General features: G+C 41.5%; 1 protein-coding gene across 1 annotated transcript in view; it reads left to right on the plus strand.

Moving 5' to 3' along the window:
- TM2D3 (TM2 domain containing 3) overlaps positions 1-22578 on the plus strand; it is a 76034-nt gene that overhangs the window by 29584 nt on the left and 23872 nt on the right. The window contains exons 2-4 of the mRNA XM_078684932.1: positions 1914-2006; positions 6897-7054; positions 9681-9855. Of these exons, the coding sequence (XP_078541058.1) occupies positions 1914-2006; positions 6897-7054; positions 9681-9855 (426 nt within the window). The remainder of the gene's footprint in view (positions 1-1913; positions 2007-6896; positions 7055-9680; positions 9856-22578) is intronic.

The following is a 22578-nucleotide window of genomic DNA, read 5'->3' on the forward strand; positions in this document are numbered from 1 at the left end:
CTATCAGGTTGCCTGTGCCTTCCGGAGCCTTGGTCATATCTTTCACCAGGGAGAAGATCGTTTTGGAACGGTTGGTGCTTGAGATAATCAGGTCTGTGTTTGTAGGTGGCTTTAGTTTTTTTATAAGTTTGTGGTACGCTTTAGTGGCCAATCTAAACTTAGTTTTGGCCAGGGGGTCATAAGATCGTCTCCAGATACGCTCTAACAGCTTGCATTGTTTTTGAGTACCAGGGGTGGGACTGATCTCGCTTAGGCCTCGAACGTTTCATGGGGATAAAGTGATCCAATGAATTATTTATCCCCTCCCTATAGGCAGAATCCGCCTCCTCCATGTTGTTCGACCAGACAGGGCGGGAGTGGTTAAGCCTGGTTTCAAACAGGGCATTGTCTAAACTATTCCAGGGGCACCTCCATAGAAAGGGGGGAGATTCTCCCTGCCACTAGTTGGAATCTTGACTGAAACAGAGACCAGGAAGTGATCAGTCCAGCTGAGAGGACTAGGGGGTTCAGCTGTGACTTCCTCTATATTTGTGAAGACCGGGTCCAGGAGGTGGCCTGCCTGATGAGAGGGCACCACGATCAGCTGATGAAGCTGGCACGCCTCCAAGTCGCCAAGAAACTTCGATATAGTGGGAGAGTCTTGACGCTCAAGGTGGAGGTTGAGGTCACCGAGAACACTGAAATTAGCTGATTGAAGCGCTAATGATGAAATAGTTGATACCAGCAACTCTTGGAATGCACTCGCTGGCCCTGGGGGATGGTATACGAGAAGCCCTGTGAGAGTGAAGGTGTCAGAAACCCTTATCTTGAATAGTGCGCATTCGCTGCTAACTATGCTTGTGGCCTTGAAAGTGCAGGTGTATTTGGACTTATAGATCACCGCTATTCCGCCTCCCCTACCAATGGGTCTATTCTGAATACCTGTAAGGTAGCCTGGGGGAAGAGCCAGGGCTAGAGTGGCTGAGGAATCCTCGGTTAACCATGTCTCTGTCAAAAACAGAACGTCAGGACTCTCGTCTGAGAGGAGCTCATGGACGTCCTCGTGATGCTTCACAAGGGACCTACAGTTCAGGCTCAATATGTGTAACTTAGAGGAGCTAGTAGCCGCTGAGGCTGAGGAAGATGGCGATGGGCGAGCCTCAGAGGCCTTAAAGCCACACTGGTTGCAGTGTATAGTAGGGGAACCAGGGTGTCAAGTGTGAGCCATGCAGTCAGCCTGATATCTAAGAGCAAACCGCTCATCCCGGGCGTAGGGCGCCATCGCTAATCAAGCGACCAGGGATCTAGGCAACAGGCGACGGACCAGCGCGGACGGGCGCAGACGGGCTCGCCTTTGGCGACCCGCCGCGCGCGTCCGCTGCACGGGAGAAAGTGAGTAGTAGGCGCCGTCCCCGCCTCTGGTGCAGAGTGACACCCTCAGGGGGCGGGCCTGCGGTCGGAACGCCCTCCACACTAACGGCACTAGCCGCGGTGGAACGGGGTGACGACCGGAAAGCAGGTAAGAGCAAGAAGTAAATACAAGCAGCACAAGTCACAAATGCTTTTTTAAAAATGCTTCCACACGAGTTGCTATCATAAACTGTTTTTAAAAAAAAAATCTAAATCGTTAAAAATTGTTTTGTGAATTTATTCTGGAACTCATTTATCTATATAAATTGTACAGTACACTGCATGGCTGGGCATGGAACTTAGCCGAAGAGTACCCCTGCTGCTGTCGGAGAGAGGCTCACTGAAATGCTTTTCCCAGAGTCTACCCATCAGTCACTTGTATGAACAGCTGCATACTAGTTCACGTTGTAGCCAATAATTGTTTTTGCAAAGAGTTATTTCAGATTGTCTTCAGTTTTGAGTTTTAAAATATTTTGATTGTAATCTGTTAACAGGAATGGTGTCACTTTCTTTATCTTTGACAGGATCTCTGAGCTTTAAACACTCGGAGCCTGTGGCGCTGCCACAGAAAGACACAACACCTCCTTATATTTTTGTCACAGGCTCCGCATCAGCAGGTAAAGGCAAATGTTTTTGCTCTTATTTCGTTATATTAGAATAGTGACTGTTCCATGTTTTGGGTATTGCTACATGAAAAGACCATACCGCTCACGCCTGTTTTCACCTCTATTGCTGTAATAGAATTTTAGTCTGAGCAGAACAAAGTGTCTGTGAAAGCAAGTCTGGTTGGCAAGTGGGTTTAACAAGCCCTGTTAAACAACAGCAGTATACGATAATAAAAATCATCAAACATAGGCCACAGAGCTTCTTCTACTAGTATGTCAAGGAGTACACACCCCAAATCCAACAAATCATACAGTAACACCCATGGACTAGTAGTTGTCCTTCCTAGGAGAATGTGAAATCGGATGGTGAGGTTGACAAATTTCAAAGATATTCATATAAACTATGGGGCCAAGTTGAAGAATCTGTGTTTTTGTTTTTTTTAATGAACCAGATGCTGACCCGATTTCAACAAATGGAGAATGCCACTAAAATTGGTTTCCATGACATGAAATCTTTAAAGGCTTTATATTTTCTGAATTTTTTTCCAGTGGTTCCAGGTTATTGTGGCCTAAATTCTATAACTGGAATATACCAAATCTGAAGATGCTAATTTACTGGACAAATGGCTTCGGAAAATACAATGCTTTTGAATGTGCTCCGTTAGCTAGCAGATAATGGGCCTTTACTTCACCAGCCTATATTCAACTTTATTAACTTTCTGTGGGAAAAAAGTGCAGTTTACACAAAAATCTTTGCATCAATTAAGATACCAATTTTTGTGGGTGAAATTGACGCACTAACTCCTATTCAGTTCATTGCCATTAAGTCAGGCTTATACCTTGAAAAACAAATGGCACGAGCCACTAGATAATCTTATATCATCTTAAATTCTGAGCAACTCTGAAGTTTTCTTTTTGCTCACATTAAAACTTTCTTTGGGTCTCTATACTACTATGGGCATTTAGTGCACTCTGCAAAAACAGATAGATTTACATATTCTCCCTTTTATTCATTTTATTTTAACAATTTGTTTGCATTAATGCATACACAGATTGTTAGTATCAAGAGACCGAAAACTATAGAGTATCATGGTTACTCTTGTAGTCAGACTGGGTGGCATGAACCAGTAGGAGTAGCTTAATTTCCTTTATTGTTTATATGTTTTCGTTATCTGTTTGTCTCAGAGTCTGGAACCTTTTAATTGACACATGACTATTTATTTAACAACAAATTATTACTACATTGTAAGGGTTAACACGTTGACCAATCACGGACTTTCTCCACTTTGAATAGGAAATATACACTTTTATTCCCACTGCCTTTTCCTCCCCTGAAAACGTGAATTCAAATGTACCTATGGTTCCTAGTTTTTGAAATTGATCTTCATTTACAATAGCTGTTGGGTCAGCTATACTTACAAAAACTGAAAATGGATTCTGTTTTTGTGCCTGGTTCTTAGCAGTTGAATTATTTTTTTGAGCACAGGTTGCATTTTGAGCATATGTTGTTGGAAATTCTGTTTCCTCCAACCACAGTGTTTGTGGTTTTAGCATAGCACCACAATCTGTTTGTATGCAATTGCTGTTTGTAGTCTGTTTCAGAAGCCTGTTATTCATGATGCATGGTGGGTGCATTCGATCCTGCCAGTGCTACAGTGTGAGCCCTAGTTTTCATTGCCTGCTTGCATCCAGTTCAAAAAGTTAACAAAGATGTGCATCTGGAGCTAACCTCCCTCCAAATTAAAAAATAGTTATTATGGCAATAAAGGGTATTTTGGTTATTTTGGAATAAATGTTTGTTCCATTGACTATTGAAAGCCATTCAAAAGGCGTCAACAAGCCTCATGAAAACCCTCAGTTTCTTAGTTTTGTGAATTCTTTGCATTCGTCTGTAGGAAATCTCCCTTGAGCTCTTGTTTTTTTTGGTCTTTAATGTCTTGTGTTCACCACTGTGTGCTGTTCTGTGAGAAGCCCTGCTTTGTGGCAGCCAATACAGACTCTTCCGCGAACTGCCCTGCGCCTACTTAAGTAGTTTGGCATTTGTGCAACATGTGGCAGTTGGGCCCGCACAAAATTGTGTGTAAGTGCTGCATGGGAGGTGATGCTAATAGCTGATGATCATCTACCAAAAGTCTTCTCATCCATGATGTCATAGAACGAGCAGCAATGTAACCACTGAAGGCAGAGGGTGACTGGAACATAAAGTATAGTAATCTCCTGTAGGAACTGTGAACTGTTTGATCATGGTGTAAAATATTGATCTAGATGGCAAAGTTGCTACCAGCAAAAGCTACAGTGTTTCACCTGGCGCCAGACAGACTGTTTAAGTTCCAATTGGCTAGTTAATTAAAACCTCTTATTTGAATCTTATGTTTCGTTGTCAGCGTCCCACCGATTACCCCCCCTTTTTTTAAAACCACTTTTTATATGCATTTATAACCTTAACATGGCCATACAAAAGGCGCAAGAGAGCATGACCTAACAGGCAAGGGTATTCCTGCTGAAACTAGGGTAACATCAAGGCTTAGTGGTCCAAAAACACTGGGCAGCTTGTCATTCAAACTTCTGCAACCCGATCAGACCCACTCTCAAGTGCCTCTGCCCCCAGCTTGCTGGAGCAAGAGAGGTGGCTGTGCCCAGTCTCGGAACATTTTAATGTATGTTCGAAATGGTGTCCATAGTTTTTGCCATTTTCTGACTGTGTCCCTTACAATGGCCGTCGGTCATTCCGTGATCTACCCCCTTCTAACAAGTCATGTACTGATGCCCCAAACAAACCATTGTTTATTACAGTCCTAGATCCCTATCCGGACATCTCCCACCTTGAATGTCAGGTATTCTAAATTAATTTCCTCCTTGCGGCAAACTGGAATTTTTCTTGGTAGAATGAAGACTGAGTATTACAGCTGCACTTTGGTTGAAATGATTTGTTCTGGATTATCCCTCATATTCATTTGAAGATCATATAACTATGTTGGATTAACAAGGCTATATACTCTGTATTTGGAAAGATTAATTGTTATGCCATGTGTGGGATTAAGTGACATGAGGTATCACCTGCACAGAATTAACACTACATACATTATGCATCTTCATCGATTGCACAAGAAAAAAGATAAAGTACTATTGTGCTCACTTTCCAGTTAAATGGAAGGGAGTGAACATTTTTGACAGGGTCTCCATTGATCAGTCGCCAAAGAACTGTTTTAAGACCCCTGTAATGCTTGCAAAGTGAACATGATATCTATCTCCCTTGTGAGATTGTACTACGCGTTAAGGTCTCACATTAATGCTTATTTGGAAATTTCTTATTGTTGTGTTCTTGCTATCGATCAAAAGAGGCTTGGTTAATCTCCCACATAATAGAACCACTAGCATATGGGGTGAAGCATGCACTTGGGGTACTAGCTCTCAAGTTACACCTGTGCAAATGGATTGTACGGCTATGGACCATAAACTAACATCTAGTATTCTAAATGATGCACCTGCTGTTGATTTACTTAATTTAGCCCCCTCTCCAACAGACGTAAATGTGCCTATTAGTGCTCTTAATGTAACTTAAGAAACAAACCAGAGGAAGGAAATAAATGTCATTGTCAAGGAAAAGTGTTTACACCAAAACCCAGATAGTGCTTGGTTCCTGCTTGAATATAGCATGTTTATGGCCTAATCTGAAGTACTTGCTACCTCTATGGTGAAGAGTAGAATTCAGCCCCAGAAGGCACTTCTGTAATAAAGGGCCTACAATTGAATGACCTTCATATTGTTAAACTCTGTTGCGCGGCTTCTCCTAGCACAAGGACTCCGCATCGACCCTGCTGCTTGCATCGCAGCCTCACAGTTCTTTGAAACCGATGCATCGCCAGGACTGAGCAACACAACTTCAATGCCAGATATCGCATCTTAAAACCTCCTCGACGACTATGTAGGACCTCACATCGCAGCTCCTGGAAGCCGATACATCCCTACTACTACAAAACGAATCCTCAATGTGAGAACTCGCTACACTCCGCTATCAGGAGTTAAAGTACTCTTGTTCAGCGGGCCTAACTGGGTCCCTGTTGCCAGCCCGTGCTCCATCACGGTCGGTCTGAACTTGTGATTCATCACTGTCTGGCACAACCAGATATACATGGTTGGCGCTTTATTTGTGGAGTTATTTTCGCTGAAAAATATCATACTGATTTTGATTTTTGTCGTTTTGGTCTTGATTTATTTATTAACATGTATACTACTTTTATAAATTGGTGTGGGGGTTTTCTTATGTTCTGTTTTCACATTATTGCTGTTTGTAGTACTGCATACATACTTTACACACTACCTCATAATTAAGCCTGACTGCTTTGTGCCAAGCTACCAAAGGCTGAGCACAGGTTAATTTGGGGTTGACTTGTTCCTCACCCTGATGAGAACTGTGATTGCTGTTTGAGTAGGGTTTCATCGCCCACAACCAGTAACCCATTTTCTCACAGTAATCATTGCTAGGCCCCGTAAAATTTGGATTGCACAAGCTTAGATTTAAAAAGGCAGAAAATGTCCCTCCCACTATGAGTTGGTTAATCTTGGAGAGTGAGCCTTTGTTACATGGGTGCTGTACCTATTTAGCCTGTTTAAAATGAATATGTTCTACTACTTGTGATCTTGAATATTATGGAGAAGATAACTAGGTACTAGAACAGCCTAGCCTACAGATTACATTTGGATACTAATTTGACAAGTCACACTGCGCTGATACTTTGCCTTAATGCAGACAGTTACCGCCAATTGTATCTATTTCGTCTCCTCCCCAATCTGAAAATTTGTTCAAAAAGAGCCACTAGAAAAATTTTACTTTTGTCACCGTTAGTTCTACATGTAACCATCAGGAATGTGGTCTTACTTTTGTCACCCTTCCTTTCGCAGAGATCACAGAATCTCCATCATATCTGGCTAAATGTCCAAGCGGTGGACTTTGTAGCAGATTACCTCCGGACTGTATAAGCTGTGTAACCAATCATTCCTGCATTTATGGAAAGCCAGCAACATTTGACTGCACGGTCAAACCACAGGTTAACTGTGTTGTAAGTGGTATAATTTTTATGTGTTTTTTTTTTTTTTTTTTTTTTTTTTGTGGTACACCAAAAGTAAAAAAAATTCCCCAAGGGTATCCGATTGGAAAATTGATCTGGACGGTCGTCTTAAAGTAGAGAAAGTAGTGTATCGGAGTCAGGGATGCCCACTGAAGTGGGAAAGGTTTGGGGTCTGTGGTAGCCATACAGGGGTTACTGACTGTACATTCTAGGAGGATTGCAGAGGAGTCTGTGTTGAGACCGAATTGGATTCATGAACGTCGCTAAGGGGTATGTATACGTTCTTATGGAAAGAATTATTGGATTATTTATTTGAAGCCACTGGACATTGTAAAGATGGTGTATTGACGTACTGTTTGGCCTTATTGTCGACAATTTCATTTGTGAGTCAGTGTATGTATGCTGAGCAACTGTTTAAAAAAACCTATTAAAGGAATTGAGCTTTTCCACTGTACTCTATTGCACATCTGTTCATGTGCATGCACTTACCCTGAATAGATATCCTATCATGCTCACCACGCGTAACTAATGTTTTTTTCCACCCATCTTCATCAATTAATTCTCCACTTTTTTGTAATGAAATCCTTTCACACATTCTCTACCATCAGCATACAAGTCAAACTAAGCCTTGCTATTTAATTCTCAGTAATGTAATCTGATCCTTTTTTATCAGTAGTTGGTATAATATGGATTAGGAAAATAAAGTGGATATTATCAACCTGGACTTTTTAAAGCCGTTCAACATAATCTCTTGTCAAAGAATATCTTTTAAATTGCATGCAAGGGGCTTGAAGACCAGTTATGACCATGTATTAAAATGGCCGATAGTGTAGACTATTGAGGTTTCTAAATATTGTGACATTTTCATAAGCATTCCTATGAGACCCTCTTATTTTATTTAAACATTAATTATGAGCAGAATTGTTTCCATTTCTCTAATATAGCTCTGGGTAGAAGAGTAATTACATAGCAGGAAACGCTTGTGGTCTAGAATCATTTAGGAAGGCTTTTAGAAAATGGCACCTGTGGCTTAATACGAGGACGTGTCTAGTGAATTATTTTGTTTTCAGTAACTGATATAATTCCACCTCGATAAGGAGACTTTTCCTTACACTTTACGAATTGATTTTTGAGATGCTTTAACATGTAGGTGCACAACGTTGTCGTGGTACGATGGGGTTACAGCACGCATTGTAGAACCAAGGTTAGAATTGGAAGACAACTTCTGGTTGCCTGGATACAGCTATAGTGGCTGTCTGGCTTTTGTGTTATTGTAGGTTAGCTAAGGTGGTTGTCTTATTTACTACAGTTGTTTAGAGTCAAGAGTCTGTATTAGTCCATGAACCAAGAATAAAGGCTTCCTATGTTTACAAAAGATGCTCATGGCAACAGCATGTTATTCTGCAGAAATAAAGAAGATTGGGTCCAAGGCTATAAACAACCTCCCTGCATGGTGGAGGCGTAGATGCCAACTTTTCAAGAATCAATACAATTTGGAAAAGGATTTATAATCTCTGATGCCATTGCTCTGTCTCCTCTACTGCTCCATTGCATCCTGGTGAGATTTTATGGGAACTGAAGTATTACTAAATCTGACACTCTTTGGCCTGCCTTTCTTGAAAAGGTAATTTTCGTACACATTGTAAATTTCCCTCTAAATGCAATGTATTCAGTCAGTCATGACAAACTCGGCTGTAATGAGATTCCGTAGTTAAAAGGCATCCTAAGAATTAAAAAAACAAAGTTTGTGCCAGTGGTCTGCGCAAACTTGCAGTGTTTAGATCCAAACTGTCTAAGTGCACTGGTGCAACTTTTAGTCTGCCTTCTGCTATTTTCAGAATTATAAAAGAAGCGTAATTTGAAGGGCGTACCTAAATTACGTCTGCACCATTCCTCGCCACTTTCCCATAGGGTATGAGGAAACATTTAAGTTGACACTGAGCAGTTACAAGCTGCCCTAGATGTACTTGACTCTCCTGACCTTGCCAAACGGTGAGGACGGTACGTGAGCGTGCTAGCTAGATGGGTAAGAAACAGGGGCTGCATTTCAATTAAAACAATACTCTGCCCTGCAGTAAATTAACAGTATGTTGCTGAATTTGCAAAATTGCATACATTTGCGAAAAATGGGGTACTCTGTAATTTGCATTCTATTTTTGTTCTTTTGCAAATAATTAAATGAGATTTCTGTGACTGGAGATGTTCGGTATAATATATGTGTGTATGTGTGTGTGTGTGTGTGTGTATATATATATATATATATATATATATATATATATATATATATATATATATGTGTGTAGCTAAACAAGTAAATAAATATACTCCGTGTGAAGGAACCTCCCGAGTGCTGTTATCCTTCCTGGGGATTTTTTGCCGGGATCTGATGAGCGATATATATATATATATATATATATATATATATATATATATATATATTTAAAAGCCGAGAATGGGGCAAGATTTGGGCAATTGGATGAATGTAAATTCTTGTAAATTCCTTTTTATTCTGTGAAATTATTTGCACATGACTGAACATAAGAACGGTAAATTGAGTAGAAATGTTATACACTGGATAGATTGTTTTGGTGTCTAACCCGGGATTCTTATTTAACAGGATGAAAAAATCCAAAAACAGAAGAACTTTACAATTAGCATGACATGCCAGTTCTGCTGGCAGCTCCCTCCAACTGACTATGTGTGCAGTAATTCCACAAACTGCATGACTGTCTCCTGTCCCCGTCAGCGCTACAATGCCACTTGCATAGTACGTGATCATATCCGTTGTCTTGGTAAGTCTTTATTTAATAGATAGTTTGAAGCATGAGTCTGCAGTATTTTCAATTGTGAGAGCTACTTTTGATCATTGAACACCATCTTGAGTTACTCTCTAGTAGATGAATTAGCTAGATGTACAATAAGGGAGAAAGTAGGCAAGAAAAGAGGAAAGAAGGACAACGTAGGAGAGAGAGAATGCAATGAAAAGGGAAGGAACAAATGAAGCAAATATACTCAAGGAAGGAGATTGCAAAAGAAGATCTAGAGGACAAAAGGAAGGCACCAAGAAAATGAATGAAGGAAAGTAAGGACTATGAGATAAAGTAAGAAATTACAGACCGAGAGAGAATGGCTGGAACGGAACCAGGGATAAAAGGAAAGAACTAGAGAGAAGGAAAGTAAGCAAGACACAGAAATAAGGAGAGAAGGAGAATAGGATAGTAAAGAGAGAACAACAGAAAGACAGTAAAGTAGTGAAGCCCAGGAAAGAATGAAAAGAAGCAAAAAATAAGAAAACAAAGTATAGAAATAAAACCAGGAAACAAAAAGGAGAAGGAAACAAGAAATGTAAATGTATTGGTATTCTCAATGCAATCTTCTGTATAATTATTGAAGTCATAATTTTTCAGCGTGGGTTTTGAGGAGGTGTTCAAATAATGTGCACTGAGGCATTTATTTTCAAGCTTCTTAGCGTGAAGCAGTGACGCACTACTTTATTTAAAGCGTGGCTCAGTGGTTAGAGCGGCTGATGCAGAGGTCTGGGTACCAGGGTTCAATTCCTGCCTCGGCGGCTCTTGGACTCAATCTCCCCGGTAAAGGGAAGAGAGAACACTCCACGTGTTCCAGGGAACAGGGTGCTGCAGACAATCCAAGTCAAAGGGCTATCGCTGGACTGGTTCAAGAAAAATAATACTCAATAGACTATATTCTAGACGCATCTCATTCACTCAGGACGTCTCATTACTGTATTCCTTAAAATACTGGTCAACTAAAATGTAACGTTCACAATCTTTTATTAAAAAATCAAACAAAAGTTCTCCTTCCAATAGGAGACACAAGAATTATTTAAAATTTCAGAGAGAATGTTTCTCTGAAAACAATTAACATTGAGACATCTCGTACAGTACAATAAAATATATTAAAACATTCAATAATACATCAAATTAATGCGACCAGTATTTCTATAAAAAAGAAAACACAAGTACCATAACCTAATCGTCAAGTGTAATCATACCACACAATTTTTAAATAAAAGAGAAAGACAAAAGAAACCCCCTATCTTCAATGAAACAGACAATATTGCTACAAATTAATCAGATGCAATAGTCTTAACATGAATCACATGTGGCTTCCAATGTCCAAAATTGGGGTATAGCTGGAGCCCCCTAGACTTTACTTGGATTCTATAGTATATGGTGTGTCGACGCGTTTCAGTGTTTGAGGCCGTAGATATGGTCACACCTTCTACAGGACAATTTTATTTCAGTATGGGGTCATCATGTTCTTGTTACTGGTACCCTTCTTTATAAAAGCCATAGATTGTTCAGGATACTTCGTGCAGATATGTGCAGACCTTATTCACCCACAGATAATCATGCTCCGTAATTGGCAGTTGATACCCGAATCGGAGTCTTTAAATCGAGTCTTTTCCTGTTGCTTCTCTCTGCCTTTTTTTCCCCATATATTAATGTGTGCCAGTGACTCTCACTCTGCTCTTTGATAGTAGCAGTTGTTCTGTTTTCATATAGAGTTCTTATATCTTTAGGAATATTACGTTTCCCGAGGTTTTACATGTGATGCAGACTGTCAGATGTGTCTTTCATTGAGTTAATGGAACTGGATATGTTCTATTTCCTCGTCACCTCCGTTTCTGCCTCGGGTACCGTCTCGTCCTCTTTCCTCTTTTTCATCTCCACGGACCTGATAATTCTCGCCTCGGTGCTTAGTCTAATTATGGGTCCCACTCTGTGACTCTGGGCAATAGCTTGCTTAATCGCCACAACGACCCCAGCAGCGCTTGGATGCCTGGCTTCACCTTGGGGGTGCCCAGGAGTGGACATTTCACATGGAAAAGTCAGGAATGGTTCCACAGCGGTATAAGTGCAGCGCCGGGACGCCCCGTCGCGTGGGCAGCCGTGCGCTTTACAAATACAACACATTACCATTTACATTTTATTTAACAAGAAGGTGAGCTGCATGCTGCTCCTGCATTGTCTGCCTTGTCTCTCAGAACCGGACTCTGTGTATTATATACCGCATTGGCATACGAATAGACAGTTGAATACTTTTTGACATCCACATCAGTCCGGACATTGCTACTGTCCTATTATTGAGATGCCTTTATTGCTTTATTTTATTCAAAGTTTTATATAGCGCGAACAAGATCCTTACAGATATCAGAGCGCTTCACAGAGACAGGAGTAGGGGCAGCAGGAATGAACAAGATAATGGGAACAGTATAGTAATCACTAACATAATAGGATAACAATAATGTACAGAAACATATCAAAATACAATCAGGTAAACAAGTAATATAAGACGGCACAAGTCATTGCTCCCACTACAGAGGGGTTCAGGTAAAAACCTTGGATGTGTGGATGGCTTATACCAATTTCTTAGGATAGAGAAAGCACTGGGTGGGGGCATCGGGAGGGTGATTCAATACATCAAAGTGTAACATATATTGGTCGGTAGTAAGAGAGTAGCGTAGTAGTGACACCAACAAGTAGGAGTATAGTGCCAAAGAACTAGGTGATCAGTGATAAAAAGCGATGCAGAGTCTCAGATCCAATATCTAAAAAGTTCAGGAGATCTTGGCCAGAAGGATTGTTTTCACCTCTTTCTTGAAGAGTGCAGTGGAGGAGATAAGCCTGGTTTCCGGAGGGAGCGCATTCCAGATCCTGGGTGCCATTCCTGAGAAGGAGCGCTTGTATGTTTTTTCTTTCCGGAATCTTCGAGGTTTCAGGAGTAGATTTTTTGTACTTCTATTGGATCTCGACCCTCCTGATATAGCCAACTTTTGAGCGAGGTAGTTGGGTGCCTTGTGGTGCACGGCCGAGTGTGTCATAACTGCAATTTTTAGCTGTATTCTGGCTTCAAAAGGCAGCCATTTTAGAGATTTTAAGTCTGGGGATATGTGCGAATGTTTTCTTGAGCCAGTAATGAGTCTCGCGGCAGCGTTCAGGGAGGCTCTTAGGGGTGCTGTTGTGGATAGCGGGAGTCCGCTGAGGGCCACAATTCCATAGTCTATGCGCGGGATGACTAAAGCTTGTACAGCAGTTTGGAAGTCTTTGGCAGGGAGGAAGGGTTTAAGTTTCCTAAGTGTGTTGATTTGGAAATTAGCTCCTTTTGTGGCTTTGCTGACGTGCTGCTGCATGTTGAGCTTGGCGTCGAGTGTGATGCCAAGGGATTTCGCTGAGTCCACGATGGTAGGTTGGACATTGAGTGCTGTTAGGTTATTGAGCCAAGTTTGGGTGGTGGAAATTTTCGCCGGGGGTGAGATGAGTAGGAACTCAGTTTTCAGCGCATTTAGTTTGAGGTGATTATCGGCCAACCAAGATTGAGTGTTGCTAAGTGTGGAATTCAGAAGTTTAATATCATCCGGGGATTGTAGCTTTAAGTAAAGTTGTGTGTCATCGGCGTACATATGGAATTGAACATTGGATGCTTGGAGCAAGGTGGCGAGCGGTTCCATGACTAGGTTGAACAGTGTGGGGGAGAGGGAAGATCCTTGTGGAACACCTAGATCTGCAGGCACCGGTTTAGATAGCACATTGTCGATCTTAAACTTCTGAGACCGGTTATGAAGGAAGGATGAAAACCATTTGAGAACAGTTCCCGATAGACCCATTCTAGTGCTTAGCAGCTCCAATAAGTTCTCATGTTTGACCGTGTCAAATGCTGAAGAGAGGTCAAGAAGGATGAGGAGGCAGGACTCATTGCGATCAAGGATTTGGAGGGCATCATCAATTATGTGTGTCATAGCTGTTTCCGTGCTATGTTTCGCTCGGAAGCCTGATTGGTGAGGGTTGAGGAGGTCAAATTGGTCAATGTGTTTTGTTAGTTGGACACATTTCTCCAGCAGTTTGGCCAGGGTGGGGATATTGGTGATAGGCCGGTAATTGTTCAGGTCAGATGGGTCAGCTGTGGGTTTCTTGAGTATAGGTGTGACTTGCCCCACCTTGAGGGAGTCTGGGATGAGACCTTGTTGAAGGGAGCTGTTGATGATTTTGGTCCAAAGAGGGAGGAGCAAGGGGATGAAGTCTTTTACTGCATTAGCTGGTAGGGGGTCTGTGAGGTGATTAGAAGGCTTCAAGGTGCAGAGTAGTTTGTGTATTGCTTCTTCCGAGTAGGTGTCGAAGTACAGCCAGGATGCCTTGTTTTTAGGTTGAATGTTAGACATTCTGGTGTGGTTGGGGAATCGGCTTAAATCCATGACGAGGTCATTTCTTATGTTGTCGGTCTTTAGCTTAAAGAAAGCAGAGAAGGCTTCACAGTGTGGGGTGTCGCTTGTTGCGTTGTTTGATTGTAAGGGTTGTGTCTTTGTTTGAGTCTTGATTAGTTTGAACAGTTTTCTTGGCCTGTTTTTTGCTTGGTCCAGCTGACTGCTAAAGAAGTCCGACTTTGTGCGCTTTATTTTCCTAAAGTAGGCATTTCTCTTGTTTTTAAGCCTTTTTAGATGCAGTGATGAGGGGTCAGATCTCCAGGTACGCTCTGCCATTCGCATAGTACGCCTGTCGTCATTGAGTCTGCCGTTAAACCAGGGGTTAGAAATTTTGTTGGAGACTCTCTTCAGTTGCAATGGAGCGACTTCATTGACTATTGAATTCATAGAGTCACGGTAGTGGTCGGTCAGTGATTGAACATCCGAGACACCTGAAGGGGGAAGGAGGAGACTGCCGATGTGGGGAGGCAGGGTAGTGGGGTTAAGATTCTTCATGTCCCTTTTCCAGGTTTTGGATTTGGTGGGTTGAACCTGGTTAGGTTTAACTTTTTCGTTGATAAAGAAGGTGTAATCTTAAGGCAATCTTCTGTGGTCAATTGAGTAGACATAGGTATTCGTTTTCCTTTTTTAATCTTTTGTGAATGATTTTAATAGTATATTAGGCACACACTAGAAAGAGGTTTGTAACATGACTCTGCCACCAGCTGAGTTTCTTACCCCCCTCTTTCTCTCCTTTACTTCCTGTACCAATCGCCATGCATGCTCCTTAACTCCTGAGCGATGTAAGAAATTGGAAAGAAAGGGCTTTTAGCAAAAGCACGTCAAAGACCAGCCAAGTTCAACCAACCTTGGTGACTAAATCAGAGATCCACATGAGGAATTCCCTCATCACTGGTTTATTTTCCAGCCAGCAGAGTATTATTTCTGAATCCTCCACATTTAGGAGGAGTGTGCAACTTTCAACGCATTCTGATGCTAGAAGCTCTATATTGTGCAGTAGAAGGTTCATTTAAAAATATTATTTACTTTACTGACCTAGATAATATCCTTCCGAAATCTTTTCATTGGTTGTGGTGGGTACAGCTGAATCATGTGAATTCCTGTTCTGATTTTTTTCTTCTTCAAACGCAGGTAGGTTAGGTGAACTAATTTGCGAGTCTGAAGGAGGTGACCAGACACAATGTTAGAATGATGCATGTAATCCTTGGTGCAGTGTTGTTGAACCCATGATCACTGTCCGCCATGCATGATCTATGTCTTGCACAGGCCTGTGAGGAAACACCCTTTTTGCAGGAACACCCTCACGTTTTGCCCCTCACATTTTGCTACATTTGGAGCTGGTTTATTGACTCTTAACACTGGGGTGCTGATGTCCATCATCCAGTGTATAATTTCTGACTCTTAAAGTACAAATGAAATTGGCTATTACCTGATTGGCATATTTAACTTACATGTGTACCCCTAGTATGTGGTAGCCTGTCTACCCAGAGCAGATTGTGCCACAACTATAGTGACAAAGTGAAAATATGAGACTAGGCTCACTGCAGCAGCCTAGGATGTCTGTTTTTAAAACTTCAAATTCGACCTAGCAAAATAACCTCTTTGCCAGGTCTAACACTTTCTTTTTAATAGTTATAGGGCACCCGTAAGATAGGCTTTAGGTGCCCCTGGGTCTGGTGCATGGTATTTAAAAAGTAGTACATGTGTACTTATCCTGGCAGTGAAAAATATACAACATCATTTTTCAATGTGGCTAGGCCCGCTGTGCCATACAAAAGCACTGAGTTACATTATAACTAGGGCTTCCGGTTTTATGGTATTTATTTTTTTAACATTTCCGTCTGTATTTATCCTTATTTATTTTTGTCATTTTCTCTGTATCGGGGCTCGAAAAATCTTAAAAATATTACTAGACCTGCAGGTCTAGTGAGTAGAATTATCTACTCGACCTAACAGCAATACACTCGACCCACAAACTGGCTTTATCTATACATATTATAGAATTACTAAGAAAACATAGTAAATAACAGAGCAGGAGTTAGAATATACTTTGGCCAATCAAGTAGCCAATGAGTAATACGAGTAGAGATGTTGCAGCATTGTCAATGAAGTAGCATCATCTGTGCCTATTGAAGTCCATATGAGACTAGTGTGTCTCAACACCATGGCGTGACCAAGACCCTGGTGCGTAGTCAAAGAACTCAGACCAATGCCCTGGGCATGATGCCAAGGAGTCTGTAGGATAATCTGTTACTGGACATGGTGGACATGTTAGTCTATTATTTGGCTGGAGAAGGATAGTAGCTTACTACTAGCAGCAGCAATCCTGATGGCCTGAACACCACCCTCATGCCATTTTCTTCATGTTAGAAATTATGACCATCATCCAGCTATAGAAGGTATCCCGGCATATGATTCATCACCCTAACACATAGTGCCAGTTCTGGTGGTCTTGCATTTGCTAGCTAATAGTTGTGTTTTTATCTGACACATGAACAGTGATTGGCAGTATGTTGCAGCACAGTATCTACAAGTGTTTCTTCTCCTTAAATAGGAATTTTAAAGGACACTTTTAAATGGAGTTTACTCTATAAGAATGGTGTAGTGTTTCTTGCGGCAAATATATTTGCCCACTGTGCCTGGAGTATTTTATATTGCGCATAAACATTTAATATAAACACATGTAAAAATTACTGCTGTGAAAAAATGTAGCTCTAAGCTAGTGGGCCCAGACGTTAAATTATTGAATTAACTCCCCTCAAGAACTGTTTGTAAAAGCTATGTTTCTCAGCCCGAATATTTAGGAATATCCTGTAAAATACAATTTTCAGTATGAATTTGTTTTCAGAAATGTTCTAGGAGGTCAACTTCCACTCCCACATCATCTTAGTGTGGGTCCGGTTGCCAATGGCTCGGTGAAGATGGAGCTGAAATTAACACATTTGCAGGCCTGGTTATAGTATGTTATGTACATATGTATAGCAGACGACTCACCCGGGACGGTATCCTGGGTATTTGATGAACAGTCCAGAGCTAGTCTTAAGGAACTGGCGAGAATTATAAAAAATAATGTAAAATAAACAGAATAGCGCAGCATGCTGATGCAAAGCAGGGAAAGGAGCGCCAATTATTACATCGTGATTACAAAAATGTTCAGCAGAAAGCCCTGTGTTTCTTCATCAGCATATGCCCTATTTGCCCTTTAACATTTATCGTCAAATCAAATTTTTATCTTCAAACAAATAAATTAAAAAGAAACAGACTGCGAGTCCACGCCTCACAAAATGGACTGATTAGTGTAATAAATTACATTACACAGGCAGTGTTACTTGGTCATAGCTACTGTATGTATATGACATATGTAACTAATGTTTTTTTAAACAATAGCGATTTCCGGAATGTATTTCATGGCATTACATAATTAAGAAATGTATGCAAGCAGTACCTAGCAAGGATGCCGTGACCCTGGATCAAGCAAGGAAAAAGGATCCTCAGATAGGTGTTGAGGGTGGCGTAAAACACAGCATTGGGAGGTTCAATCCCTCTGAGTTCTTGGTCTGCACCTGCTGCTCCAGTTGTAGCTATGCCCCGCTGCAGACAACTTGTGCCTGCACCGCAGTGAAAATACCCATGACATGCCCTAGGAGATTTGCTGAAGTAAACAGAGGGGACTCTGAAAACTGCCTCTTGCAAGTTAGTGGGTAAAATGTATACCATACTCATCGGCAGTCCTGTCCACTTGTCTCTTGATACCCTCCCTCTCTGGCGGCACATGTCACCCCCCCAACACACGCAGCCCAGGTACGTCAAGGGTGACGGGAGCACATTTTTGTTCCTTAATATTAGGTGAAACAGTTGGCACATACCTGCAGCTGTACAGTGTCCCAGATGCCTACAGTAGCCGCGCACATTGTTTTGGTGATGTGAGGCAGGAAATCTTTCGGCGTGGGCTAGAAGTCCAGCATTAGAAGGAGGCGCTAGACCAAGAATGCCACCAGCTTCCTTGAGATTTCAGATGTTACTTGCCACGCTAGTATTCTTATTTCTTCTGTGCCCAGCCAGTTCGCTACCAACATAAATATTTTTCTGCGATAGATAGCACCCAGACAGGGGCTGGCAAAGGGAGTTTACGCGCTTCTCAGGCTGTATATCCCACCGTGGCTTGTCAATCAGCCAATGAGAAGCCTGTAAACATGCCTATACTGTTATATCGATGGAGAGCTGCCATCTGATTGGTTGATTGCAACTAAGCCTCAGTATTCTGAGCCGCATTGCAATCAGCCAATGAACACCTTTGCTTTCACACAGTTTTAGTCACACTCTCAAATATCTCCCCCTGCTGCCCCCTAGAGCCTCGTACTGGCACTGCACTAAATTCGGATTAGCACAGCAGCAGAGCTCACTCACCAGGCCGGGCAAGTAGGCCTGAAAACTGGCTCGCACTGGAGGAAATCAACTCGAAAATGCGAGTGGGTGAGTACATTTTTTGAGCCCTGTGTATATATCCGCATTTATTTTTGTGCAAGAAAAAAAGACATTGTTTCTGGTATTTTTCCACATTTATTTAAATAGACAGTGCACATGGTTGTTATAGGTTTAGCTATATTTGTATATGTGCCAAATTAAGTAAACCAAATACTGTCATCTGAAAACTTTGCCATTGCAATACAAGTCACAGTGGTGTCACAGATTACTTGCAGTAATATTAGTGAGCTGCTGCTGTTACAATATTGAAAACACTGTCACTAGCTATGATTTTTAGATGTAAACACAATTTGAATGTAGGCGAGTGCACCTGTGCACTTTCAAGGAACTGGCCAAAGACTGCATGAAAGAGTCTACTTTTGTGATAAATTGGAGATATTGGATGCCTCGTTCTCCTTATTGTCAGTTCCATGCTCCTCCATACAGCATGCTCTATGGTGCGAGTTGACTATCCACAGCTGAGAACAGCAAACAACCTCCACTGAAGAAGCAATCTCTTATTTCAGAAATAACTTAAAGACCCTTGCATTAGTCATGCCGGGCACTATTTCCCTCACATTTCTGATGCCTAAAATATCTAACACCCATCTGAGCAGGCAGCTTTTGATTCACATTTTATTAAAATAAGTCCTTTGCTAATTCAAAAAACACATTTTCCATAAGTTGAAAACATTGGGCGTACATCACAATACTGACTGAAGAAAAATATTTTTCCGCCTGTATTTGTATGTAAAAATCTGTTTAAACGGAAAACCGGGAGCCTTAATTGTAACCCCTAGTAATGTATAACTTCAGTTTGGGATCAGCTACAACCATGATTAAAGGACTAAAGTAAATAGGAATTTAAAATTCAATATGATAGTAAAGTGGGATTTTAAAAATGCACCTTTTAGAAAGTCAGCATTTTACTGCTGAAAGCCTCTAAAAGCCCTTTCAGAGGTAACCCAACTGTCACCTGGCAGCCTGATTGAAGGTATGAATTACTCCTAGGAAATGGAACAAAAGGTCTTTGTTTGGGAAGGAGGTGTGACCACCTCCTGACATGATGGCTTATGGTATGTGTCCCCCAATTGTACAAGCTTCAACTGGAACGCCACTTTCACAGGCAGATGTAACCCACACCTCTGTCTGATTTCCATCTTCTAAGTAGCCAGAGTGGCAACAACCCAAGGGTGGGATGCTGTTCCAGAGCTGGTTTTGCAGGGGGTTGTCATTATACTGGACACACCTCTTGGTGTGCGTACAGCTCTGACCCAGGGAGGAAGTGTTCTGACATCTTGGATTTGGGCTGCGAGGTTCACTATGAGATTGTTTAGTGCCAATACCCCTAGTAGTGTTGTAGGAGTGTGTAGGGTTGTCCATGGGAGTTTTAATGGGATTCGTTAGGGAGTCCTCCTTACCCACAAACATACTGGTAGACCTCTGGAAAACCAAAAAAAGACTGCACCTGCTGAACCCAGAAGAACGACTAAACCTTCTGTTTGTACCAGTGGAGAGAAACACCAGGGGCTGGACCTGCTGCTATGTGAACCCAATACAGAAAAATGAATTCCAGGGACCTAATATGGTCCAGGAACACAAAAGCTGCACAAAGAATGTAACAAAGAAGCGCCCAGCTGACCATTTCCAGCTCGATTTGCTGTAGATCCTGCCTTTGGCATCTGGGAGACTGAGTCCTAACACACCAATTGGTGCCGAAAAGAAATGGACTTGACTGGTGTTGGAATATACTCTCTCCCCCTCTGGATTGCAAAGTGGATGTCTTTAATAAAAGAACCCGAAGCTACCACAGACCCTCTGCTGTCATCACATTTCCGTTCAGATTCAACTTGTTGGTTTCCTCTGCTGAAAGCCCCTCTCTTTCCAGAAACATTTCTAAGTCCCAACGTGGAGTATTTCATCAGGACCAATGCATTGCTTTACCCCACTGTTATTGAGAACTTTGTTAGATTAAGCAGTCAACCCACCCCACTGACAAGAAAATTCCTCCAACAAAAAGGCTAAGTCAGAAGGTAAACATTTCAGTGGGACAAATCCGGTCCCTGTAGCCGACACACACTCTGTCGTGGTCTGCCTTAACTTATGACTTTGACCTGGTCTAACATGACCAGATACCCGCTTTTGCGCAAGAAAACTCTAAAACTCCTTAAAGTCCTATTTCTTCAACCGATTTTTGTGGTCTTGTTTATTAAAAATGTATCCTAGTATTATACATTGGAGTGCAACACTTGCTTCATTTGAGATAAGCCTGACTGTCCTGTGCCACAGCTACCCAGGACTAAGCTAAGGTTTAATTTAAAGTAACCTAACTGGACCGGATACAGAATAATTCCATCATTACTTGGTGGGATCTCACAATCCCCTCCAACTAATACTCCATTTTCTCCCAAGGCCGTTGTAAGTTCCCATCTTAGCCCCAACTAACTAGATGAAATTCTGATCTAATCCATGTGCTGCCACTTCCAAGTGCTTTTTTTCTTTATTCATTTTTTAGGTTTCTAGGATGACTATCTTAATGAGCTAGCTTGGAATTTAGCGTTTTACTTTATCTTACTGGAGGAAACTTTTATTGCACAAGAATTTGGTGGTTGTTGAAGATCAGTCTTTTCTGGTAATATGTCATTGATAGTACTTTATTTGCAAACTAATTCACGTCAACTAGGCGCTCGGAACACCACACCCCTCAATCAAAATAATTCAAAACAGGACAACGTTATAGCTAGTCCATCAAATTCTGAACATCAGACAAATAATAGTTTGGACTGGTCCTGGGTGCCATTTGCCCGGAGCAAAAAACATACCTGATGAAAACCGAATGACAAATGACACCATGCGGGTGCATCCAGGCTGGAACAATGGCAAGGAAATCAAGAATGGCATTAGGAACAAATGCGAATCAGGAGTTTCTGGTCTGGAATTTATCAAGCTTTGTTCATGGAACGTCCACGGCTTCAAAGAAATGGGCCAAGACCATGAAACCCTGTCCTTCTTGCAAAAACAAGATCTCATCTTGCTTCAAGAGACATGGAACATGAAACCCGTTCCAATTCCGGGATATATAGAACATCATATTCTCACAGAAAAATTCTCAAACTTTGGGCATCCTAGAGGAGGACTTTCAACGTACGTAAAGGTAAAATATGGGTGGCTAACAGAAGAACTAGATGGCAGAGAAAATTGGTTGCAGGTCTTATAACTTACTGGTAAGCTTCACTCCAATACTTCAAGTTGGCAACTAATATTAATTAATGTCAATATCTATCCGGAAAAAAAGACGCAGAAGGAAAAATCCTTAACACTAATGAACCCGATAAAGGTACTGCAAAGGACTCGGAAACAAAGCTATCTGATTATCTCTAGAGACTTCAATAGCAACCTCCTATTAAATAAACAGAAAAAAAGAAAGAGGCAGGAAGACCAGGGAAACCAATCTATATTTCGTGAGCTGGATGCCCAAGGCCTGACTATCTTGAATGGCAACGTAACCGGAGATAGACCAGCAGCCATCACGCACTTGAGCGGAAAAAGTCAGTCTACCATAGACTTCACCAGCAGTAACCTCATCCCAATAATAGATTCATTTCAAGTAAGCCCACGCCCAGAAAGCGACCACTTCTGCAAATCACGAAACTCAATATCAAATTGGCACAGGTACAAAAATTAAAATCCTTTCTACAATATCCAGAAAAGTATAATCTCAGGAGATTGAAGTGGCGAGGATCAGACACAAAACTAATAATGGATACAATTGGGCAATACGTGAACCAAACTGGGACAGAGAAAAAAGATGTTCTAAAAAACTGGGAAT

The sequence above is a fragment of the Lissotriton helveticus genome, chromosome 3_2 (assembly GCF_964261635.1).
Source record: "Lissotriton helveticus chromosome 3_2, aLisHel1.1, whole genome shotgun sequence".
In the NCBI taxonomy this organism is placed as follows: domain Eukaryota; kingdom Metazoa; phylum Chordata; class Amphibia; order Caudata; family Salamandridae; genus Lissotriton; species Lissotriton helveticus.